The following is a 27,374-nucleotide window of genomic DNA, read 5'->3' on the forward strand; positions in this document are numbered from 1 at the left end:
AACTATCCCACTGTTATAAGACTACTAAATTCCATATGATAAGGTGGGCTCTTGACCTCACAGTCTACATTATTATGATCTTGTTTACCTGCAATGCCATTCTCTGTAGCTGTTACACTTTATTCTGCATTGTTACTGTTTTTTCTTGTTGTACCTCAATGCACGGTGTAATGATTTGATCTGTATGCACAGTATGCAAGACAGGTTTTTCACTGTATTTTAGTGCATGTGACAGTAATAAACTAATTCTAATTCCAAATCCAAAGTATCTACAAGAGGTCTTGATAATATAGGTGAACTACTTCTCCTAGAGCTTACACTGTAATTGTTACTAAATGTAACTCTCTTCATAACTATGCATAACAATTGTAGTGGAAGGTCCCTGAACATCAGCTGTTAACATTAAAGATGCTACAGACTAGAGGTGCTTACCCACTACTATGGAATTCAAATGTCACTATGTTCCTTTCCAGGACAAACATCATCTTGACTTGGAAATCTATCAATATTATTTAATAAAGGATTCAGATAACTGCCTACCCAATGCCATTGTAGAAGTACCTTTACCAGGATTATAGCAGTTCAAGAAAGTAGCTGACCATTACTTTTCAATGATTTTTAAGGATGGGAAATAAAGGCTATCTTGCCAGTGATCTTTGAAAAACTTAATACAATACAATTGTTCATAACAATCTGTACTTCTGTTATTCCTTAAATCTCTAAGTCTGTATAAACCTTTTGTCTTCCATTTTACCTGTGGCCTATTGTCCTGACACTTGAGTCAGGTAGGTGTTATTTGCAAAGCAACTAGAAACAGATACAAAGGGAGGAGCCAATATTTCAGGTTGTTGAGCAATTTTTCAAGAGAAGGACATTTTGCTCACCAACATGTTTGCTTGTGCAACAGCTGGGGCACTATCAAGGAAAGGACACCACTGTGGGGTTATTGCTTTCTTGAAAAAGTCTGTACCTAACATATTTACCACGCACTGTGTAATTCATATACAACATCTTCTTGTAAAAAAACTTCTGTGATCAGCTGTAGAAATCATTAACTACTGCTGTCACAGTGGTAAGTGAAGTCAAGCCCCATGCTCTCAATTCTCAACTATTTTGAGAACTTTTTATTGAGAATTATGAACAGTTCAGATGGCTCTCAAAAAGAAACTGCCTGAAATGCTTTATGTGCTTTTTGAAACTGTGATAAAATAGTTTGAAGACGCGAATGCTTCATAGAATATTAGGCATGACATTGCTTATTTATCAAAATTATTTGCAAAGTTTAATGAAATCATTTTTCAATTGCAAGGAAATTAGGTGAATCTTATTGAAGTCAAATCAGTTGTCTGCATATTTCTGTCCAAATTAACCCTGTTTAAGAGCAACACTGCCCATTGTGACCTTTTCCAATTTCCAATTGTCTCAGCAAGGCATCGTCCATTATTAAGGACCTCCAGCACCCCGGGCATGCTCTTTTCTCACTGTTACCATCAGGAAGGAGGTACAGAAGCCTGACGACACACACTCAGCGATTCAGGAACAGCTTCTTCCCCTCTGCCATCCAATTCCTAAATGGACGTTGAACCTTTGGACACTACCTTACTTTTTAAAAAAATATATAGTATATACAATATCTCTGTTTTTGCACATTTTTAACAAATCTATTCAATATAAGTAATTAATTTACTTGTTTATTATTATTTTTATTTTATTTATTATTAGTATTTTTTTCTGCCAGATTATGCATTGTATTGAGCTGCTGCTGTTAAGTTAACAAATTTCACGTCACATGCTGGTGATAGTAAACCTGATTCTGATTCATCGAAACTTCAGATAAAATCTACACTGGAAGCCTGAGAAAGGTTTATTTATCATATATATTCCAGGTAAGCTCGAGATCCTTTTTCATTGTTTTTGTTGTAATTAAATAAATTATTTTATCTATTGCTTTAAATAGATTTGAATACATTTTACAATTATTTATCATTGTTTTGAATTTGCAGATCCTATTTTCATTCATTGTGCATTGTACATCAGAATCCTTTAGAGTTTTTATGTACTCACTGGGAAGGCAGAGGGGTGTACTGGACATGTGGCCTGGGAGCCAAGGGTGGTAACGCAATAAGCTTTGCTTTAAAAGTTATCCGGTGAGAGTGCGTGGTTACTGAAAGTGACTTGGTTTGATCGTATAGCTCCTAATTGTTCACAGGTTTGAGACAATACAGTGTCAAGATTCATGTTAGTATTTACAATTAATGCTAGCTTGGAGATGGAACTAAAAGAGTAAGAAAAAAGCAAGTTTCTTTAAAAACATCCAAATTCCTGGTCCTGATCATCTCAAAAACTTTCAATTCCCTGGACATGACCTCCTCCACCTCAGTAACTTTCAATTCCCAGGCCCTGACCGCTTCATTTTCACCAGGGATGCCCAATCTCTATACACGTCTATCTTCCATCAAGACAGCCTTAAAGCTCTCCACTTGTTTCACATCAAAAGACCCAACCAGCTCCCCTCCTTCACCACCCTCCTCTGTCTGGCAGAACTAGTCTTTACCCTCAACAACTTCTCCTTTATCTCTTCCCACTTTCTCCAAATTCAAGGGCCTCCTGGGCCCCAGCTTTGCCTGCTTTTATGTTGGCTATGTGGAAAAGCTTTCCAAGTTCCAAGCCTTCACTGGTAATGCTCCCCAACAGTTCCTGCACCACACTGACAACTGCATTGGTGCTGCTTCATGCAGCCATGCTGAGCTCATCAATTTCATCAACTTCAGCCCTGCCCTTCATTCACTTACTCCATTTCTGATAGCTCTCTCCTTTCTCGATCTCTGGAGACAAACTGTCTACCAACATCTTTTGTACACCTACCAATTCCCTCAGCTGTCCTGACTATACCTCTTCCCACCCAATCTCCTGTAAAAATGCTATTCCCTTTTCTCAGTTCCTTCATCTCCACCACATCTGTTCCCAGGATAATGCTTTCCTTTCTAGAACATCAGAGAAGTCCTTCTTCTTCAGAATCAGGTTTATTATCTCTGGCATGTGACATGAAATTTGTTAACTTAGCAGCAGCATTCAATGCAACATATAATCTAGCAAACTAGCAGAGAAGAAAAAACAATAAATAAAATCAAAATTAATAAATAAACAAGTAAATCAATTACATATATTGAATAGAATAAAAAAATGTGCAGAAACAGAAATACTGTATATTTAAAACAGTGAGGTAGCGTCCAAAGATTCAATGCCTATTTAGGAATGGAAAATTGCAAATGTCATTCCATTCTTCAAGAAGGTAGAGAAACAGATAAAAGAAAATTATAGGCCATTTGCCTGACTTAAGTGGTTGGGAAAATGTTGGGAGTCGATTGTTGAGAATGTTGCTTCAGGGTTCTTGGAGGCACATGATAAAATAGGCCATAGTCAGCATGGTTTCCTCAAGAGAAAATCTTGCCTGACAAATCTGTTGGAATTCTTTGATGAAATATTAAGCACAATAGACTAAGGAAACCTTTAATATACAAAGGTTGATGCTGTGTATTTAGATTTACAGAAGGCCTTTGACAAGGTGCCACACATGACGCTGCTTGCCGTGGTGTTATTGGGAAGATTTTAGCATGGAAAAATCAGTGGCTGACTGGTAGGAGGTAAGGAGTGGGAATAAAGGGAGCCTTTTCTGATTAGCTGCCGGAGACTAGTGGTGTTCCACAGGGGTATTTGTCGGGACTGATTCTTCTTATGTGATATGTCAATGATTTGGATGATGGAATTGATGGATTTTTTGCAAAGTTTGCAGATGATATGTAGATAGGTGGAAGGGCATGTAGCTTTGAGGAACAAAGAGGCTACAGAAGTACTTAGACAGATTAAGAGAATGGGCAAAGAAGTGACAGATGGAATACAGTGTTGGTAAGTGTATGGTCATGCATTTTGGTAGAAGAAATGAAAGGGTTGACCATTTTCTAAATGGAGAGAAAATACAAAAAATACTGAGGTGCAAAGGGACTTGCCGGTCCTTGTGCAGGATTCCCTAGAGGTTAATTTGAAGGTGAGGAAGGCAAATGTGATGTTAGCATTCATTTCAAGAGGACTAGAATATAAAAGTGAGGATGTAATGTTGAGACTTTATAAAGCACTGGTGAGACCTCACTTAGAGTATTATGAGCATGTCTGGGCCCCTTAGAAAGGATGTGCTGAAACTGGAGAGGGTTCAAAGGAATTCTTGAAAATGATTCTAGGTTTGAACAGCTTGTCATACGAAGAGTGATTGATGGTTCTGGTCCTGTATTCACTGGAATTCAGAAGAATGAAAGATGTTTTCATTGAACCCTATCAAATTGTGAAAGGCCTTGATAGAGTGGATGTGGAGAGGATGTTTCTTACGGTGGGAGAATCTAAGACCAGAGGACTTCCTCTGAATAGAGGAGCATCCTTTTATAATAAAGTCAAGTCAAGTCAACTTTTATTGTCATTTCGACCATAACTGCTGGTACAGTACATAGTAAAAATGGGGTGATGTTTTGCAGGACCATGGTGTTACATGACACAGTACAAAAACTAGACCGAACTACGTAATAAAAAACAACACAGAGAAAGCTACACTAGACTACAGACCTACACTGGGCTGCATAAAGTGCACAAAAACAGTGCAGGCATTACAATAAATAATAAACAGGACAGTAGGGCAAGGTGTCAGTCCAGGCTTCGGGTATTGAGGAGTCTGATAGCTTTGGGGAAGAAACTGTTATATAGTCTGGTCGTGAGAGCCCGAATGCTTTGGTGCCTTTTCCCAAACGGCAGGAGGGAGAAGAGATTGTATGAGGGGTGCATGGAATCCTTCATAATGCTGTTTCCTTTGCGGATGCAGTGTGTAGTGTAAATGTCCGTGATGGCAGGAAGAGAGACCCCGATGATCTTCTCAGCTGACCTCACTATCGGCTGCAGAGTCTTGCGATCCGAGATGGTGTTATTTCCGAACCAAACAGTGATGCACTGCTCAGGATGCTCTCAATACAACCCCTGTAGAATGTGATGAGGATGGGGAGTGGGAGATGGATTTTCCTCAGCCTTCGCAGAAAGTAGAGACACTGCTGGGCTTTCTTTGCTATGGAGCTGGTGTTGAGGGATCAGGTGAGATTCTCCGTCAGGTGAACACCAAGAAATTTGGTGCTCTTTACGATCTCTACCGAGGAGCTGTCAATGTTCAGCGGGGAGTGGTCGCTCCATGCGATAATAGAGATGAGGAGGAATTTCTTTAGCCAGAAAGTGTGAATCTATGGAATTCTTTGCCACTGGCTGCTGTGGAGGTCAAGACTGTATATGTATTTAAAGCAGATGTTGATAGATTCTCGACTGGTCAAGGCATGAATGGATGTGGGGAGAAGGCAGGAGATTGGGGCTGAGAGGAGAAATAGATCAGACATGATTGAATGGCAGAACAGACTCAATTGGCCAGATGGCCTGATTCTGTTTCTATGTCTTATAGTCTTCTGTCAAGTGAGCCATATCTAATAACTCAATCTGAGTTAAATGACATGGTCAGAGACTGTCAAAGGCAAAAGCAGAATTAGTGTGTTCAAGACTGCAAGGATGGAATCTGCTGTCACCAGGCACAAAAATTTCTGTGAAGGATTTCGATATTTGAGACAGACTTTTCCCAGAATAACTGGTGCCAAGATTAAGGAAGGTATTTTTGCTGGTTCACAAATCAAACAAGTCATCAATGACAGCAATTCAAAGAACTTCTAGTGGGACCGGAGAAAATTGCATGGAAGGTATTCAAGGATGTTGTTGAAAATTTTCTTGGCAACTACAGAGCACCAAACTACATGCAGCTGGTTGACAACATGCTTCAAACGTACAAAACCATGAAGTGCAACACATCACTAAAGATTCATTTTCTGTATTCCCATTTAGACTTACTCCCTGCAAATCTTGGTGCTGTCAGTGATGAACATGGTGAAATGTTTCATCAGGACATTGCAGTCATAGAGAAAATGTACCAGGGCAATTGGAATCCATTAATGCTGGCTAATTATTGTTGGACACTTAAGTGAGAAGCCTCAGACACCGAGTATAAATAAAAATCATCAGCAAAACGTTTTTAGCTTAGTCGATCTACTGCAAAGCATCAGCACCGTTATGCAATGAAAGACATCATATTCAATAAGTTAATTTCTTGTTTCTCCAAATTTCTATGTTATACAAGTATTCTGAAAATTATATTTGTGTTCAGCTTCAAGCTGTCTATCATAAACAACAGAAATTTCTGAGGAAACAACGCTTTAGAAGCACTTCAGAAATTTCTGAGATTTGCTGTCCAATGTAATCACTTGCAAAGTTAGCTGTAGGTTGCAATGCTAAAGCTGGCCAAAACTGAAAGCACAAGCTGTAGCAGTAAAAAACTGCACTATTAAGAATACTCACCCTATAATCAGTGATGAGTCCTGGAAGTTAAAAGAGAAATGTTACCATAAGATGAGGTGAATATATATTATTTATATAATGCAGTGTACATTCAAGTTGTTGAAAAATTTAATAAGAGATATCAATAATTCTCATCGAGCAGACAGAAGAATGCACAGATCATGAAAAATAAATTCTTTAGATTTAAAACTCAAGATAGAAGTATTTTTCACATAGTATCTTAAACCAATAGTTTCATGATCAGACCTGATTCCCCTAGATTTCACAGTCAGGATGAATTCTTGCACTGGGTACCTTTGTTGGTTTGACTGCCTCAGCTAAGAGGTGGAAACCCACAGTGACATGTTCAGCTGTACTTGTGCCAGAACAAGTACTTGTACCTAGATATGGAGCATTGCTCTGGTCAGTTACTAAAGGAAAAGGACAATTCATCATTGAACTAGAGTAGATGATGTGTCACATGGTTATCATATGAGGAGCGATTGATGGTTCTGGGCCTTTACTCGATGGAATTTAGAAGAATCGTGGGGGGGGGGGGTCTCAATGAAATCTATTGAATGTTGAAAGCTTTAGATAAAGTGGATGTGGAGAGGATGCTTCCTATGGGGACAGAGTCCAGGACCAGAGGGCACAGCCTCAGTATAGAGGAACACCCATTTAGAACGGAGATTAGGAGGAATTGCTTTATCCAGTGAATCTGTGGAATTTGTTGTCACAAGCGGGTATGGAGGCAGGGCTATTGGGTATACTTAAGGTAGAAGGTTCTTGATTAGCCGGGGCATGAAAGGTTACGGGGAGAAGACAAGAGAACGTCTAACATGTAAAAAAGTGTCCAGCAAGCTGGGCTGGTTCGGAATACAGGACTCATAATTACCTGAGATCCTAATCTATAAACTTTAATTTTGTGTAGTTAAAGCTGGACAGTTATTTTCTTCACCACTGCACACATTCCACTCTCCCTATATTGATTTCACCTTTCTAATAGTTATTGTTGATCTTTATTTGTCTGTCATGATTAAAAACAGTAAAACCCTGCATCTAGCCGTAATTTATCTACAAACAGGACATTCTGTGGCAGAATAATCACACCATGGCACTTGCAGATAAGCCAGAGCTGCAACTATTGAACAATTTTAGTGTCATGGTATGGATCCAGGTAAATAATGAAGATTGTCACAATCACAAAATATTAATAAAAACAATTAATTGGAAAAATACCAGAGTCCTGATGATCATGTTTCAGGTAAAGAGGATCCATTTTAAAAGCTTCAATAATTTCTGATCTTTTCCTCACCCTAAAAATAACAACATGTTTATGACTTGATCTGCTTACTTGAACCATTTCAAATTTCATAACATAAATATGATTTAGTGATGGAAGAAGGTGTTCACATAAAACCATTTCTGATCTTAAAAAGATGTTCATTCAAGAAACAACTGAAGATGTTGGACACAATGACAACATATAATAATATAACAAATAAAAAGTCAAGCCAACATTATTGGAATAAATTGTAAATGCAACAGATCTACTCAAGAGAATCTTCCTAAAGCGCGAACTTTAAGCTAAGCAGTGTATGTAACCTGTAAACTGAAGCATCATGTGGATAACTTACCACATAGTTGAGCAATCAAAATTCACCAAAAGCCACTTGTGAGGATTAAAGTTGAAAGAATTGGAAAACTGAGAAAGGAAGGAAAACAGTTAAATAATTATGCACTGATTGGAGGTCTATTACATAATATCATTACTGCACCAGAAGGAAGCTGTACAATAAGCACAAATAGCTGACATGAAGTGAAATGTTGCACATTTGTACCTTGACAAAATGATATGAATATTGCAACTTGTTGCATCGTTAACTTAGCTAAATCCACAATTCACATTCTAGGAAACCAGCAGTTTCTGAGATGCTGATGTGATTTGTTGTTTTCTTGGCATTTTCCCAGAAAAGGGAAAGTGAAAGGAGCATTGTTTAAGTTTTGTTAACCAGAATTGGCTGGGGTTTACAGGTGAGGAAATCGAGGATCCAGTTGCACAAGGTGGTATTGAGGCCGAGGCCTTGGAGTTTATTGATTACCTTTGAAGAGACTATAGTGTTCAATGCAGAGCTGCAGTCAATGAAGAGCATCCTGATGTATCCTTACAATGCCAACCTGTCAATTGCACTCAAAACCTGTCTTCAGTGTAAGTACCTCATTCTTGAAATATGGAAAAAAAACTTTTCACAATGCACTAGGTATGTTCTCAACAATGGCCTGTAAAATTGCATCATAACTTATTAATTTTACACTCTGTACCCTACATAATAAAGGCCAACATTCCATTAGCTTTCCTAATTATGTTTTGAGTTTCATGTACCAGGGATTGAGAATTTCCTGTTTTATTCTTTTCAAATGCACTTTAATCTACTTTATGCTCCACCTGACCACCTCTTGCCCACAAACCTCATTTCTCTGTAGCCTTTGGCAGCCCCTTGGTGTCCTGCTCTCAAGCTGCTAACCCACCTATATTTTATCATCAGCAGTGATGAATTCCATGGGTAATGCCTGAAAATGCTGAGTGTGAAGCCGGCAGCAGCAATCCATACAAAATGACAGGCTTTCTCCACTTATTGTTCACCAGCAAGCAGAATTTAAATCTAATTATTTCTCTTTGAAATGATTATTTTGAACACAACCTGTACGCAAAGAGCAGAGGTTCCAAGCAAAAACTTGAAAAAAAACCAGCTATATAATAATTTATTACTGTAGTTTCCTTTATTAGCCCTAGTATTGAAGTTTTTGCTCTTCTTTGTTCTTATACGAACTAGCAGATTTCAATGTGAACATTCTTTTTGAAGTGTAAATGTCTTGGATATTGTTCCTAACTGTGATTCAGGTAGAACAATATTTTCTCTTCATTTCATGTTGATTTCAAGTTCAAGTTTAATTATCATTCAACCATATACAATATGAATACCCATCAATACAGCCAACCAATTAAGCATTCCTATGGGGCCAAGGTGCAAAAAAGCACAGTACCAACAGTCAGTCATACACAGCACAAGGCACATACTGTATAAGATAGCAGTAAACTGTCATCGCACAAAAAATATATATATAGCCCAAGTCCCTGAGTGGCATGCCCTGCAAATTAATGATGCATGGGTGCTGTTGGCAAGAACAAACAGTTCTTAGCAGTCTGCAGATGAACGCATGCATGCAGGCAATCTAGCTTGTCTTCCACTGAGTGAACACTAGAGGGCAGCACTGACAGGAGGGGCCAGATGCAGCCCAGCATGGACGCCACATTACCTCCAGTGTCTCTCTCTCTCCTGGTCTGCTGCAACAAGCAAGCCCATGGCATGAGGCTTAGTCCTTGCTATAGCTGAGGCCATGCAACTCTTTCACCATCAGTCTTGTCAGCAAACCAGTGAACCGGACTTGCAGTGTTTTACTTTTCCAACGTCCAACAGGATCTTGCAATCACAAGAAAAATGGTTAGACTGCACGCCACCTTTGTGCAACACATATGATGCCTCTCTCTAGCAGGCAGCAACACGGTCCATATCAAGTCCTGCTCCTTTGCCACACGTTGAATGGGTAGACCTGCAACGCTTGAAATTTTTAATGTCCAGCAGTGTGTTGCAATCGTAAAAAAGAATTAAAAAAAAGACAGAAATATCTCTGTTTATAGAGGCCAGTAAGTCCGAGTGCGCTGCCAATTTAGCAGAAGTTTACTAATACATTCATGCCAGGAGCCATGGTTTGTAAAGTCATCAAGATGCTCTCCAGTCCTGGACATCTAAATCCTGGTAGCCATTTGCGATGTACAGCAGGCTCAGAAGGCACCAAATCAGTCAAAACCAGCAATTAACCTTTAAGTAGCTGATGATCATGTAATGTCACTGATGAATAGGTCCTTCCTGTTGCTGAGGAAGCATTTGGCATCTCTTGGTTAAAAGAGAGCAGTGTTAACACACGGCACACTATAAAAGTCATGTTCTCTCTAGTTGGTATACTGCTGCCAGGCATTCAATGTGGGCACACTCACATGGATACCACATCATCACTTTGCTGACTGGCTGATTCACCTCACATTCTTCATATGCCACCTTTGAGTGATTTGGAGGTCTAATTGTGGATTTGCTTGGATACAAAATTAAAATCTGATCAAATCCCAAGCATGGACACTATAAAGCCACACAAACATGAGTGCTTAATTTTTTCCCCAGATCTAATCCAGCCATTGCTGTGGTAACATACTACTCGTATGCCAGTAAACGTAATCAAATCATCCTGACATGAATAACATTCTAAGCCAGGATCAACACAAACTGAACCTGACAGGTCAAACCTGGTCAGGCCCTTTGTCTAAGCCAGGCATGGGTAAACTATGGCCCGGGGGCCATATGCGGCCTGTTAAGCTTTTTAATCTGGCCCGCAGAACTTGATGAAATTATATTAATAAACCTTGTTAACGTTTTTTCCCCGCAATTCTGGCGTTTTCCCAATAGATGACGCACTCTATATACATTGACCTTTGCTGAGGTGCAGCGTATTACTCCACATTTGCGCTTTACTCTTTGTTCGGCTCGACCTATTTGTGTGAACAGGCGTTCAGCGTCATGAACATCAACAAAGCCAGCCACAGATCCAAGTTAACTGACCAACACCTCAGATCCATCCTGAGAATCGCCACAACAAAACTAAATCCAGACTTTGATGCGCTGGCTAAAAAGGGAGACCAACAACACTGTTCCCACTGAAATTAAAAATAGTTTCTTCGTTGTGTTATGTAAAAAATGCATTTGAAAATATTTTTTTCAATAAGCCTTACATGTTTCATGTCATTTCTGTTAAGTGATGGACATGAGTAGTGCGCAGGTGCACGTACGTTCTCAAAATAAAAAATGCGCTCCAGATCAAATAACGCGCTCCGCATACTGGCGCGCTGTCACTGTTCTGTCCTTGTGCTGGTCGTTGTTGAGTTTTGGCACAAGGGACAATTAAATAAGAAGGAGCAGGACAAGTAGACCTGCATCTCCTACCATTTTTGAAATAAAGACAGTCAGGAGGAGAATGATGATGATAATATCTTGAAGGATAACAGAATTTTCAGTGCTTTAAAATAATAACTGTTACTATTAAAAAAGCTGTATTTTATTCATTTAATTTTCAGTGTTTTAAAAGTCATTTCAATAAATAGCTAAATACCATGGGACTTCAAAGACAGATATTTTGTTGTAATGCATTTGTTCATTTTCAATTGAAATTAAAGCACATGTTTTCTACATATCCCATGATATTTTATTTTCTCCTATGAGGTGTATTACCAAAACACTCAGTCCATCTGCTCCTGGTCCGGCCCCCCTGTCAAATTTTAGAACCCTTTGTGGCCCACAAGTCAAAAAGTTTGCCCACCCCTGGTCTAAGCACACTCATACAACACAAGTTCAAAATAGTACACCAGACCCTAATGCCCTTACCTCCACTCCATTTAAAAGAGGTCTGAATTCTGGACAGATGAAAGCACTTCCTGCATAAGCTGCATCGATGTGCAGCCAGATATTTTCAGAATTACCTGAAATATGACAACTTCAATCAGAAATGAAATGCATTTTCTACTTTACACAGTGAAACAAATGAAATAAATATTTTACAATAACATTCAGACATGGCAACAACATAATTACGGCAATGAAAAAGAAAATCTTGTGTCTGTTGAATGGAAGAATGGATTATGTAAAGTTTTCAGATAGTCACAAAACTCCATCCAATTCAATAATGTCCTTCAGTGAGTGAAATCTGCTGCTCTTATCTGGTCTGGCCATGGATTACTCCAGAAATACCTGTTGTTATCTGTTGTTCCGTAACAGCCTCACAGAAGGCTTAGCAAATCACTTCTTTCAAGGGACAGTTTAAAGAATAAATGCCAACTCTGCAGCAATAAGCATAATTCAAGGCTTCACAACCAATGAATTACATATGGTTAACTTGTTAAAACACATCAAGTTCTAGCTGCCAATTTCCGCAAATCAATAAAATAATAGATTATTTTAATGATGTCAGAACACAGAACAGTACAGAGCCTTCAATCCACAAGGTTATGCTGACACTTTAACCTACTCTGTGATCGATCTAATTTTTCCCTCCCATATAGCCCTCCATTTTTCTTTCAGAACTGAACACAATACCCTTAAGTGTGGTCTAACCAGACTTTTATAAAGCTGCAACAATACCTCGTGGCTCTAGAACTGAATTCTCTGACAAATGAAGGGCAACAAACCATATGCTTTCTTAACCACTCTATCAACTTTGAGGGATCTATGAATGTGGACCCCATGGTCCATCTGTCCCTCCACGCTGCCCAGGATCCCACCATGAATCCTGTATTCTGCTTCGAGTTTGGACTCCTAACTGTATCACATCACACTTTTCCAGATTGAACTCCATCTGTCCTGGACAGCCCAAGTCGGCATCGGCATCAAGACCTGAAAAATGCCACCTGTTCAGCAGCAAGTGTGAGCTTAGACTGTGTGTACAGCTGGTCACAAAGAAGATTAGGTATGTGTTTGCTGGGCAGTGGTGACAATGATCCAAGGCTAACTAAGAATTCAATATTATTTCCTTTTTCTAATATCTCATGTGTTTGCAAAAGTCATTGGCATATCCTAGAAAGTGCTACTAGTCTGGTAAATCTATAACCTGCTTTCTAAACAACATTTCCAAGCGAAGCATGTAAAAGACAAGCTCAGTTACTATGCCACGAATCACTGAGAATGGTGGTGCTTCTCCACAAAACTGTCTGCCTGCCTTCACTATGATCTTGTCCAAACTTGCACATTGATAACCTTTCAGGGATATACACATGCAAATAATGCATTATGGACTAGAAATAAAAGAAAATACTAAAATATTAGCGTGTGTTTTGAACTTAATGGATATACAGTAAGCAAAACATTCTTACAGATTGGTCCTAGCTCCATAATGTTGTCAAATGAACAGGAGGGAGTGGTACCAAGTGTTGCACAAAGCTGTGGGGACAAAAGGAACAATTTAAAATGTATTAGCAACCAGAACATTCAGAGTAAAAGGAAGATTTCAGGAGAAATATGAAAGGCCAAACTTAACACTAATAATGTAGACTGTGTTTTCTGAAATTAAATTCTTGTGGAGGTTGCAGATGGGTGCAAAGGATGGCTCGGAGTAGGTAGCCACTTTGAAAATTTAATGTTAGCAGCACTAGCCAACTGGCTACCTATCAGTCATTGCTGAGAGCCCTATGAACCAAATGCTCTTCCAGAGACAAGACATGCAAATCCAAATGCCACAGAACCACTCTCACTTCACTGGGTGGGATGTTAACTTGTCTAGTATTTGTTGCATATCAGATTGCTCTTCCACGGTAGCAGCAATTGAACCCAGAATCAAGAAGACCACAGTCTTAGTTTTGATAGCACGTGGCTGAATTGCAGATGCCAGAACTTCCACTGCGGCACATGTCTGCTGGCTGGCTACTGCCTGTGTTGCAATGGAACTGCACTTTCTGCCTTCAGGTGTTGCATGCTGTGTCTGAGGCCGCCACTGAGGTCAGAGCTGGTGACAACTTCCAAATTGGACAGGGTGGGCTGCAGACCTTGCACAAGGCAGAAGCAGCCATTACCCAGGCTCCTAGACATCACATTCAGACCTTACGGCAAACCATATAATGCCTCCTGAATCTTTCCATTGACTACCTATTAGTCTCTCCATTCTAGCCCTGCAGAAATGTTGAGTGAGAATGCTGTTGTTGGCTTAATCAAAAATGTTGGTAACAAATCAGCATATAGGAGGTGGATTGGAAATCTAGTTAAATAGTGGCACAACAACAACCTCTCACTCAGTGTCAACAAAAGCAAAGAGCTGGTTATTGACTGCAGGACAAAGAAATTGGGGGTCTATGACTTTTGGAGATTGGAGGCAGAGAAGATGTGTAATTTTAAATTCCTTATTGTTGTAATATCAGAGAATCTCTCCTGGGACCAGCAAATAAATGTCATTGCAAAGAAGACCCAACAACACCACTACTTTCGTAAAAGTTTGCACAGATTTGGCATCTGATCTAAAACTTTGATAAAGTTCTTTAGATGCACTGGTTGCATCACTGCCTGGAATGGGGGCACTAATGCCCAAAAACGGAAAAGCCGACAAAAAGTGGTGGATTCAGCCCAGTCCATCACAGGAAAAGCCATTCCCACCATTGAGTACATCTACAAGAAGCGTTACCATGAGACAGCAGCATCCACCATCTAGGATCACACCACCAGGTTCAGGAACAATCAGGCTCATGAACCAGCATATTTCATTTCATCACTTCAATACTGAACTGATCTCTCAACATATTTTCTGAGTCCCTTTCAAGGACTCTACAACTCATATTCTCAGTACATATTTATTTATTGTATTTGCACAGTTTGTAATCTTTTGCAGACTGGTTGCTTGCTCGTCTTTATGTATAATTTTTCATTGATTCTATTGTATTTTTTTTGCTGTATTGTGAATGCCTGCAAGAAAATGAATCTCAGGGTAGTATATGGTGATGTATACAAACTTTGATAATAAATTTACTTTGAACACTCTTCTCGTGGAGTGTTGAGATGTTTTGAAACTCTCTTCCTCAAAGGGTGGTGGAAGCAGCGCCTTTGAATACAGTGGATTTCAGCTAACTGGGGCTCTTTAGGACTGGTACATTCTGGCCCAATTAAGTGGCTGCCCCAATTAGCTGAATTTTCATGGAAATAGCTGAACAGGTATAAAAAGACAAACTACCGACAAACTAAGACAAACTACATATTTAAATGGAATACAGAATACTACCTATACTACAATGGTAATATAAAACTATGTATTAGTTCCTAATAGTTATCCACAGAATTCATCCAGTGTACGTTGCTGTGTTCCTTCATTGACTGTAAATGAACAAAATCAGCATAGACACGTAATGCAGGTAATTGACACTGTTTGAAATCACCGGAAAGACACTGGAGTTATGGATATGAACAACTTTATTCATCACGGCAGACATTTTCATGAAGATGCTCTCAATAGAATCCCTCCCACACTCCAAAAGTGCATCACACTTTATACCCTTAAGATCAAAGGTAACATGAGGAGTTTCAATGCAATTTCAATAGGGTCAGTTACATTGCACTTCAATACTCTGAGTTGACAAATGGTTCCTTTGTAGCGCATATGTATTTATAGTGGATGCACATTGTAATTGATAAGACTCCTCTGAAGGTTCAAATGTCTTTCCTAATTGCAAGCTTCCCTGAATTTATTTACAATTGTGCTAATTCCTTAAGCCAATAGCTGACTGAATCACTGCAAAACAATTAACACAACCCTGTTTGGCTGATGCATGTGCAAATGACTTACGGTCACCACTTTGCAAACCGTATTTCTTAGTCTGTGGTTCACAGATAGTGTTGTTTATTTGCAAAGGTGTGCTTCTAGCTTCAATTTACTGCTTGCAATTTACAATTTAAATTAAAAACAGAAGAATGTTTCATGCTTGAATTAATATCTGCTATATTCACATAATTCCAGAATAGTCCCCAACAGACTGCATTGATACAATGTTTTCGACTAGTGGATCCTCCAAATGTCTACTTTCATTGTAACAATCAAGATGATTTTCAATACATTCAAATTTTTTCTAGTTCCTAACTTGTTGAAGTGGTGAAATCATTTCATTCTTACACTTGACTGTTTTTGGCATCTCCAAGCCTGAATGCTTGGAACTGCAGTGAGTAAAACAGTTCCAAATTGACTTTCTGCTTATTTATCACCAACTTTCAGTGACAAAAACACACTGCTTTTTGAGGACAAACACACACAACTGGTGCTATTTAAAAAGTGTTCACTCTAAGTACAGTGTAGTATCTAAAGGCGACACAAACACACATGATTAACACGTCACTCTTTGGCAACAGTCTCCTGTCTCAATTGAGCAACATAGTGTCCCAAATAAAAGAAGAGAATCCCAGCTACTTTCTCAATTGATGTTTGTTCTTTAAGAGTTGTCCCAAATAAGCAGCTGCCCTGATTAACTGACAGCCCAATTAACCAGAGTCCTCTGTACTTTTAAAATAATGATAAACAGGTTCTTAGTAAGTAAGGAACTGAAAGGTTACTATGGGTATACTGAAATTTAGGGTTAGGATTTCAGTCAGATTGGCCGGCCATGATCTTATTGGGTAGTGAATCAGGCTGAAGGGGCATATCAGCCTACTAGTACTGCTCCAAAGTCATAGACGTTAATGTTACTTTAGTTTATCCTCCAAGAGCTCTGGTCAAGGTGACACCAAGCTGCGATACCAACTGAGATCATGGCCAAGATTTAGGTGTTTTTAAGGTTCTTTTGGGATAGAAACATAGAAAAACTACAGCACAATACAGGCGCTTCGGCCCACAAAGCTGTGCAGAACATATCCTTACTTGAGAAATTACCTAGGGTTACCCACAGCCCTCTATTTTTCTGAGCTCCATATAGCTGTCCAGGAGTCTCTTAAAATACCTTATCATATCCACCTCCACCACCATCGCTGGCAGCCCATTCCACGCACTCTCCACTCTCTGCATAAAAAACGTACCCCTGACATCTCTTCTGTACCTGCTTCCAAGCACCTTAAAACTGTGCCCTCTTGTGCTAGCCATTTTAGCCCTGGGTAAAAGCCTCTGACTATCCACACGATCAATGCCTCTCATCATCTTATACACCTCTATCAGGTCACCTCTCATCCTCCGTCGTTCCAAGGAAAAAAACAAGTTCACTCAACCTATTCTCATAACCTATTCCCAATCCAGGCAACATCCTTGTAAATCTCTGCACCCTTTCTATGGTTTCCACATCCTTCCTATAGTGAGGCAATCAGAATTGAGCAGAGTACTCCAAGTGGGGTCTGACCAGGGTCCTATATAGCTGCAACATTACCTCTCAGCTCCTAAGCTCAATCCCATGATTGATGAAGGTCAATACACCATATGCTTTCCTAACCAGAGTCAACCTGTGCAGCAGCTTTCAGTGTCCTATGGACTTGGACCCCAAAATCCCTCTGATCCTAGGGGAACAGTGAAGGAAGCTGGGGGCCAGGTCAAGATTTAGGGGCAGGGATGAGGTGAAGTTAGAAGTCAGGCTCGAGTCCAGATAAGAGCACTCTGGATGAAGAACAGTGATCTCCATGGTCAAGGAATGAGGTCAGTGGGCATGTGGATGAGGGGGAATGAACCCGCAAGTTATCAAAATCCTATCCCCCCAGTCAGCAGGTCCTAGGGTCAGAGATCCATGCAGGCAGGACGCATGAGGGCTGGTAAACTCCCAAGTCAGTGAGTTCCAGGGTGAGAGATCCATGTGAGTCTGGAGTTCAAGGCCTAGGGTTAGGGGTCCCATGATCAGCAATGTTACATATTTAATATTTCAGTAATATTGTAAATATGTTTTGATTAAACATATTTTGTTTAAATAATTCATTGTGGTTTATGTAAAATACATAAATGGCATATGTCAACAGACCACTACATTATACCTGTACATCTCATTTAAAGTAAAAATGAAGTTAGTCATGTATTATAGACTCTCCATGTTTCCCTTTCAATTGTTTTTGATGTTTTGGAATAACAAAGCATAACAGTAGTGACAAGGTGTTAAACAAACTCAAGATGGCTATCTACCTACTGAATACAATGAGACATTTAAGTTAAAAAAGTGCAGCATACTTTCTTTTTTCGGTGCAACTTATTTTCTTGGCACAAGGAATGATGATCGAGTTAAAAAAAGGCAGAAAATGGAAGAATTCACAGGCTCATAAACAATGAGCACCAGGTGATAATAATCATAAAAAAAGCAGAAATGGCCGGCTACATTAGAAAGATTGATGCATTTAATTACAGATAACTGGATATTGTTTATGGAATGAATTGAATAGTATTTCAAAGCAAGTGGAATAGCCAATGAGAAGCAAGAGCCAATTTTACTGAGTGCATTGGATATAAAGGCATACATTTTGCTTAGAAGTTTAACTGCTCCAACTAAACCAGCCAAAGTGAGCTTTTCTAATATCATGAAAGTAATGCAGTAAGATTTAGAACCAAAAGCATTGTTGATTGCAAAATGTTTTAGGTTTCATAAGCAGAATCAAAAGAAGGGGAGTCCATTTCAGCATATATAGTTGAATTGCAGAGGTTGTCTGAACATTGCCAGTTCATTAATAGGCTTAATGATGCATTGTGAGATCATTTAATTTGTGGCATCTCTCAAGAAAGTATTTAAAAACAGCACAAAACTGAAGCACAACTTAGATTTTTAGAGCGGTTAAAATTGTCGTGTTAATGGAACAGCAGCCAGAGACACAACTGAGTTCCAATCAGCAATGAAAGTGAGCGTGAAACAGAAACTTGCCTGCCTGAACAAATTGTGTTACCATTGTGGCAGGGACTCATATGTTCCAGACCAATGTGGATTTAAAGAAGAAACTTGTAGAAAAATGCAGCAAAATGGGATGTATACAAAGAGCACATTGTGCAGACAAAAATAAATGGACTGCACTGGCAAAAGACAAAAAGTCAAGTTGCTGTTTCAGAAAGAGCACTAATCTGCATGTTGTTGATGAAAAGTATGATAATGATGAGAGTGACACAGGACTGGAAAGCCTCGAGATACAAATGTGAAAATTGACAATAAACAAGAACAAACAAGAGAAAATCTGCAGGTGCTGGAAATCCAAGCAACACACACAAAATTCTGGAGGAACTCAGCAGGTCAGGCAGCTTCTATCAACCAGAAGGGTCTTGCCCCAAAATGTTGACTGTACTTTTTTCCATAGACTCTGCCTGGCCTGCTGAGTTCCTCCAGCATTGTGTGTGTTGCAATAGACAAGCGATGTGGCTTACACCAGAAGAGAACAGCAAATTAATTACAATGGAATTGGACACTGGCTCCGCTGTTTCAGTCATTCCACAAAATGAGTTTGAATGGCATTTCAAAGACACTGAACTGAAACCTGCAGATATCCAACTAAGAAATTATAATGGAGAAAAGATAGGTCCTATGGAAATGGTATTCATAACAGTGGAATACAACAACCAACAAGCTACATTGGGCTTATATGTGGTCAAAACAGGATGACCAGCATTGTGGGGGCTTGAGTGGCTGAAACAACTACAACTTGATTGGAGATCCATCCACCATTTTCATATCACATTCCATGTAATAGAGTCAACTGAAAGTAAATTCAGAAAGGTACTGGCTGATGCCACTTCCGTGTTCTCAAACATATCAAAGGAAAAATAGTGTTAAATGGAAATGCCACACCCAAGTTTTACAAACCCCATCTGATTCCTTATACCACTGTGATAAAGTAGCCAGGGAGCTGGATCACATGGAGGCTAAAGGAATTCTTATCAGGATGAGTGGAGCCTATGAGCAATGCCAATGTCCTTGCTGCCTAGGGGAATGGGTCTATCAGAATCTACAGTGACTTTAAAGTCACCATCAACCCAGTAATAAAAGTATATCCCTCTGCCCAAGACAGAGGCTATCTTTGCAAACCTTTCTGGAGGAAAACACTTCAGCAAAGTGGACAGCTGAGGCCTACCTACAGATGGAAAAGGAAGAAGAGTTCTAAGTGTTTTTCACCATAAACATTCACAAAGGACTTTAGTGCTATAATTGGCTGATCATTGGTGTGGCATCTGCACCTACATTCTATGGAAAGCTATAGATCAGGTGCTTAAAGGCTGTCCTCAGTGTTACCTGAATGACATTATTGTTATCAATAAGGATGACAAGGAATTCAAGACAGTATTAAAAAAATTATCAGGTTATGAGCTCAGAGTACAGTGCATCAAGTGTGAATCCTTTGCTACACTGTTGATGCACAAGAATTACACAAGAGTGCTGAGAAAATTAAAGCAGTGGTGGATTCCCCAAGACCAAAGGACATCTCACAGTTGCAGTTCTTTTTAGTATTTGTCAATTAATATAATGGGTTCCTGCCTAAATTGGATATAGCGCTCAACCCCTTGAATTCATTACTACAGATCAGGAAGAAATGGCAATGGGCAAAGTAGTGTGAGGTGGCTTTCAAACATGTAAAGGAAATGGTACTCATGCATTATGATCCACATTGTCCAGTGAATCTTGCCTGTGGTCCAATCACTAAATGATTGGCTATAGGTCCAATCACTTATATTATAAGTGATAGAAGTGAACACCCCATTGTGTTTGCATCACATCTCCTTACCACTGCAGAGTAAACTTTTGCACAGATTGACAGAGAGTTTGGTTTAAGGTGTAAAATGTTTCAACCAATACACTTAATGGAGAGTTTACCCTCATTACTGATCATCAGCCACTAGCGCCATTTTCAATCCACAGAAGGGTGTTCCACTAACAGCAGCAGCATGAATGCAGAGATGGGTTCTGTTTCATAGAGGACACAATTACAAGAAAAATTTCAAGAGCACAACTAATCAAGGAAATGTTGATGGATTGGCCTGTTTGTCCTCGGTAGAGGAAATACCTGAAAAATTTACGAAAGAAGATACTGCACTTGACATATTCTCCCTAATGCAAATCAAGAGCCTCCCTACAAGGGCAGAGATGATCTGAAGGGACACCAGCAAAGATCCCACAATGTCTCAGGTCTACATGGCCACCCACAATGGCTGGAATGTGCAGCTGAAATTCCAGTTTCCCCATTTTTACCAAGCTGAAATGAACTTACCCTTGATGGGAGCTTGCCTTACATGGGGATTGAGAGTTGTTGTAGCATCCAAGCTGAGCTAAAATGTTGAAGGAGCTTTATGTAGATCACCTAGGTGTGGTCAAAATGAAAGTGTTAGTTCAAAGCTTTGTCTGGTGGCCTGGGATAGATCAGCAGATCAAGCAACTTTCTGTGCAGTTCTTGGGATGCCAACACATCCAGAAGATGCCAAGAGCAATGCCTCTACATTCCTGGGAATGGCCTCCATTGCTTTGGCAGAGGACTCTTGTGGAATTTGCAGCTACAAAGTGGCCGGAAGTATTCCCAAAAGTCTCCACTGTTGAGGTGTTGAGTAACTTCTTCCAAGGATTGGTGTGCCAGAACACTTAGTCACTGACAATGGACCAGTTTGTGGCAAAACACTTTCAGTCAGTCCTGAACAGGAATGGAATATGACATATTATATCTACACTGTACCATACAGCTAGGAATGGCTTGGAGGAAAGGTTTGTCCAGAGTCTAAAGAATACACTGCAAACAACATCAGTCAAACTCACTTCACTATCACTGAATCAGAAGCTAACCAATTTCCGCCTTGCATTTATAATGCAAAACACTCCACAATCAACAACTCACCAGCTAGGTTGTTCATATTAAGAAATATTTTTATTGCCTGTCAGTCCAAGCTGATTCTTCCTCTGCATAGACTGATAGAATATTAGAGGAATACGACACAGATACAGGCCATTCAGCCCTATGGGTCCATGTTGACCATTGACCATTGAGGAATCAGAAGGTGGAGAGAGTGAGCAGCTTCAAGTTCCTGGGTGTCAAGATCTCTGAGGATTTAAACTGGTCCCAACATATCAATATAGTCATAATGAAGGCAAGACAGCGGCTATACTTTATTAGGAGTTTGAAGCGATTTGGCGTGTCAACAAATACATGCAAAAACTTCTATAGTTGTACTGTGGAGAGCATTCTGACAGGCTACATCACTGTCTGGTATGGAGGGGCTACTGCACAGGACTAAAAGAAGCTGCAGAAGATTATAAATCTAGTCAGCTCCATCTTAGGTACTAGCCTACAAAGTACCCAGGACATCTTTAGGGAGCGGTGTCTCAGAAAGGCAGCCTCCATTATTATTAAGGACATCCAGCACCCAGGGCATGCTCTTTTCTCACTGTTATCATCAGGTAGGAGATACAGAAGCCTGAAGGCACACACTCAGTGATTCAGGAACAGCTTCTTCCTCTCTGCCATCCGATTCCTAAATGGGCATTGAATCTTTGGACACTACCTCATTTTTTTAATATACAGTATTTCTGTTTTTAGATGTTTTTTAAATTCTGTTCAATATATGTAATTGATTTACTTGTTTATTTATTATTAGTTTTTTTCCTCTGCTAGATTATGTATTGCATTGAACTGCTGCACAAAGTTAACAAATTTCATGTCACATGTTGCTGATAATAAACCTGTTTCTGATTCTGAACTCTGAAACGCTCTGAGCTGTAATAGTGGCACACTACGCTGTAACAGTACATTCTGAGTTGTAAAAGTAACTATGCTACCGTGGCTCCTACCTAATTCCCCCCAGAGTAGCCCCATTTAGGATTCTAATCTGAAGACCCAGTCTATCCTTTTCCATCACTATTTTAAACCTAATGGAATGATGGTCAGTGGAGCCAAAGTGCTTCCTTACTACCACATCTATTACTTGTCCTACCTCATTCCCCAGGAGGAGATCCAGTATTGTGTTCATCTGAGTAGGCTCTCTATATATTGTGTCAGGAATTTTTCCTGCACACATTTTACAAATTCCACCCTGTCCAATTCCTTAACACTCTGGGTGGCCCAGTCAATACTGGGGAAACTAAAATCTCCCAATAAGACAATACTTGAGCAGCTTTACACTGGTCCTCAAGTTTCCATTGACCATTGGGAGGGCATATAATACAATAGCACTGGAGTGCCACCTCCATTCTTGTTTCTAAGCCATATTCCATATGGCCTCACTGGACAAATCCCCAAGAATTTCACCCCTCAGTACTACTGTTATGACCTCCCTTATCAAAAGGACAACAGCTCCTCCTCATTTACCTGTACTTCTGTTGTGCGTGTCTCATCTGTATTAAGGAATATTGAGTCGGCAGTCCTGCCCTTCTTTCAACCACGTTTCTGCTCTGTCTATAACATCCCAGTCTTTAAGGCCAATCCACACGCTAAGCTCATATACTTGCTAAAACGTGCATTGAAATAAATAGAGTCTAACTGGTTACTCTGTAGCCTGTCTTTACTGTGTTCCTGGATATCCTAATTATTGAACTTGCTCTAGCTGGTTACTCCTTTATCTCACAACTTGTTCCTGCTCAGAATATTACCCTCCACCGTCTATACTCCACCGTCAATGTAGTTTAAACCCTCCCTTGTGGCATCACCAAATTTCTCTGCAGGGATATTGGTCTCTCTCTAGTGCAGGGGTCAGCAACCTTTACCACTGAAAGAGCCACTTGGACCCGTTTCCCACAGAAAAGAAAACACTGGGAGCCGCAAAACCCGTTTGACATTTAAAATGAAATAACACTGCATACAACGTTTTGTTTTGCCTTTATGCTATGTATAAACAAACTATAATGTGTTGCATTTATGAAATTGATGAACTCCTGCAGAGAAAACGAAATTACATTTCTGCATGCAACAGAAACATTTTGAACTCCGAAAAAAAGACGTTAGGTTAAAGGTTACTTTTAAGTAAAATACTCAACGTCTATTTGAGTCCTTCTTGTATTTATGAAAAACGCTGAACTTAAATTTGCCGCCAGCAGCAAACCAAAAATAACGTCAGCCGGCTGTCAACCTGAAAAATAAAAGGACTATTTCACTGAACAATGAAAACATATGAATATACGTAAAATAATAGGCAATTAAAATATTTATCATACTTGTTCAGGTTGACTCACACCTGACAATGCAGTCGTATTCAGTAGGGATGGATCGATGCTTAGGGGAGTGACCGGGAATGTGTTTTTTTCCTCTCTGAACTCACAGAAGCGTTTCCCAAACGATGTTTGCATTGCGATGATTGCAGAATGTAAATACTCCGAATTTATCATGTCGTGACCTTGTTTGAACTCTCTCAAATTGGGCAAGTGAGACAATGTGCCTTTCTGTAAATCTCTGGCAAGCAACGTCAACTTGCGCTCGAATGCCAAAACATCCTCCAACATGTGCAGGGCTGTACGTCCTTACCCTGTTGAAGAGCTGTGTTCAGCGTGTTCAGGTGCGCTGTCATGTCTACCATGAAGTGTAGCTTTTCCAGCCACTCTGGCTGTTCCAGCTCAGGAAAGTTGAGTCCTTTGCTGCCCAGGAAAGTTTTCACTTCTTCCAGACACGCGACAAAGCGTTTCAGCACCTCCCCTCTGGACAGCCAGCGATAAAAACACGTAACGGTTGCTACACGCAGTCAGTAAACTGCAGTCAAAGATAGCTTTATTCGAACTAAACAGCCTTGCTTTTAAGCCTCCCTCAACCCGCCCCCCATGGGCGCGGATGCTGCAAAAGACACGTACTCACAAACCCCCGTAGGCTATCTCCCTTAGCCTGAACGCTGGCTAATTGTGAGCCGGTTCGGATGTGTCAGGAAATGGGTCGCCACAACATCTTATTTAGATTGTACAAGATCACCATAATCTTCAAATTTAGATTTACATTTCAAAAACTAACAAACTAACATAAAATACATTTTAATTAAATACTGACCATGTAGCGGTGTGCTACACGCAGCGCTAAAATTACGACACGGAGTCGGTAACTGCAGTCGAAGGAAAAAACCTTATTCGAAATCTTCAGCCTCACTTTTAAGCCTCCCTCAACCTGCCCCCCATGGCGCAGAGGCTCCAAAGCTCTGTGCTCGCAAACCCCCGTAGGCTATCTAATTGTGAGTCGGTTCGGATGTGCCAGGAAAAGGGTCGCCACAACCAATTATTTCCCAAAGTAACAGGGAGCCGCAGCACAGACGTAAAAGAGCCACATGTGGTTCCGGAGCCGCGGGTTGCCGACCCCCGCTCTAGTGCAAATGCAACTTGTCCCTCTTGTACAGGTTGCCTCTACCCAAGAATATATGTACCAGTGGTCCAAGACCATAAAACCTGGCCCTTGCACAAGGATTCATCTGGTCTTGCCTTCTATTTCTAACCTCTCTAGCATGTGGCACCAGGGAGTTATCCAGTGATTACTACCCTCAAAGTCCTGTTCCTTAACAGATTACCTACTTGCTATACTCATTCTGCGGGATCTCATTCCTTGTTCTACTATTGTTGATGATATTGTTGTGCAACCACCCCTTCCCTCAATAATTTTATGCAGCCACTCAGATACATCTTGGAGCCTGGCACCTGGAAGGCAACACACCATCCTGGCTGTCCTTCTGCAGCTGCAGAATCTCTTGCGTGTCTGCTCACAGTCTAGTCTACTATCACAATCACCCATCTGACTGCACCTTTTCCCTCTGAGCTTCAGAGCCAGTCATAGTGTCAGAAACCTGATGACTGCTGCCCTTCAACAGTACCCAAAGAGGAATACCCATTAGTGAGGAGAATGGCCAGGTGGAAACCCTAAACTGATTGCCTACTCACCTTACTTTTCTTGGTATTCAGGCATCTATCTGGAGCCTATATAGTTGGTGGAATCATTCCCTGTAAGAGGTTCATCGACAATATTCTCAGATTTCTGGATGATCCTGAGTACATCCAAATCCAGCTACATTTCTCTGTCCCAGTCTGTCAGGAGCATTTCCCAAAGATTTTGTCAACAGAGAGACCAGAACCAGATTTAATATCATTGGCATTTGTTGTGAAATTTGTTGTTTTGTGGCAGCAGTACATTGCAACACATAATAATAAAATTCATAAAATATAACAAGAAATACAGTATATAAAACAGTATTAAATTAAATAAATACTGTAAAAAGAGAATAAAAAATAGTGAGGTGGTGGTCATGGGTTTATTGTCCCTTCAGATACCAGTAACTTGCTTTGAACTTGTGCAGTTGCCCCCAGCCCCATACCAGCTCCATCTTCCTTGCCTGTCACTTGCCCTTTGTCACCTCTACCAATCCTCTCTCAGCCACTATTGCTATTTCCACTCTCCTATCCTCCATCTGCCTATCAGCTCCCTTCACATGAATCCACCTGACACTTACTACCTCTTGCTTCACCTCTTCCTTTCACCACCTTTCCATCCATATCTCTCTATACACATTGCCTGGTCTGCAGAGTTCCTCCAGCCTTTTGGCTTGTTGCTCCAGATTTCAGTATCTGCAGCCTCTTGTCTCTCCACTCTGCTTTTTGGTTTGTTCTTTTGAAGACCGGAGGGGCTGGGATGAAGCTAAGAGCTGGAAAGGTGATTGGCGAAAGTGATACAGAGCTGGAGAAGGGAAAGGATCATGGGACGGGAGGCCTCAGGAGAAAGAAAGGGGGGGGGGAGAGCACCAGAGGGAGATGGAGAGCAGGCAGAGTGATGGGCAGAGAGAGAGAAAAAAAACAAATAACTAAATATGTCAGGGATGGGGTAAGAAGGGGAGGAGGGGCATTAACGGAAGTTAGAGAAGTCAATGTTCATGCCACCAGGTTGGAGGCTACCCAGTCAGTATATAAGCCACACTCAGGTTGGAGGAACAACACCTTATATACCGGCTGGGTAGCCTCCAACCTGATGGCATAAACATTGACTTTTCTAACTTCCGTTAATGCCCCTCCTTCCCTTCTTACCCCATCCCTGACATATTTAGTTGTTTGTTTTCTCTCTCTCTGCCCATCACTCTGCCTGTTCTCCATCTCCCTCTGGTGCTCCCCACCCCCCCCCCAACTTTCTTTCTCCCGAGGCCTCCCATCCCATGATCCTTTCCCTTCTCCAGCTCTGTATCACTTTCACCAATCACCTTTCCAGCTCTTAGCTTCATCCCATCCCCTCCGGTCTTCTCTTATCATTTCACATTTCCCCCTCCCCCCACTACTTTCAAATCTCTTAGTATCTTTCCTTTCAGTTAGTCCTGACGAAGGGTCTTGGCCCGAAACATCAACAGTGCTTCTCCTTATAGATGCTGCCTGGCCTGCTGTGTTCCACAAGCATTTTGTGTGTGTTGTTGTTTGAATTTCCAGCATCTGCAGATTTCCTCATGTTTGCTCAAAAAATTGGCCAAATGTTTTAAATTGAATGGAA

General features: G+C 40.4%; 1 protein-coding gene across 1 annotated transcript in view; it reads right to left on the minus strand.

Moving 5' to 3' along the window:
- Positions 1–27,374, minus strand: part of ddc (dopa decarboxylase) — an 88,019-nt gene that overhangs the window by 20,987 nt on the left and 39,658 nt on the right. The window contains exons 7-11 of the mRNA XM_059972455.1: positions 13,376–13,442; positions 11,895–11,989; positions 8,040–8,107; positions 7,642–7,718; positions 6,424–6,443 (exon numbers count right to left, since the gene is read on the minus strand). Coding sequence (XP_059828438.1) covers positions 6,424–6,443; positions 7,642–7,718; positions 8,040–8,107; positions 11,895–11,989; positions 13,376–13,442 — 327 coding nt within the window. The remainder of the gene's footprint in view (positions 1–6,423; positions 6,444–7,641; positions 7,719–8,039; positions 8,108–11,894; positions 11,990–13,375; positions 13,443–27,374) is intronic.

Source organism: Hypanus sabinus, chromosome 6 (assembly GCF_030144855.1).
Source record: "Hypanus sabinus isolate sHypSab1 chromosome 6, sHypSab1.hap1, whole genome shotgun sequence".
NCBI lineage: Eukaryota > Metazoa > Chordata > Chondrichthyes > Myliobatiformes > Dasyatidae > Hypanus > Hypanus sabinus.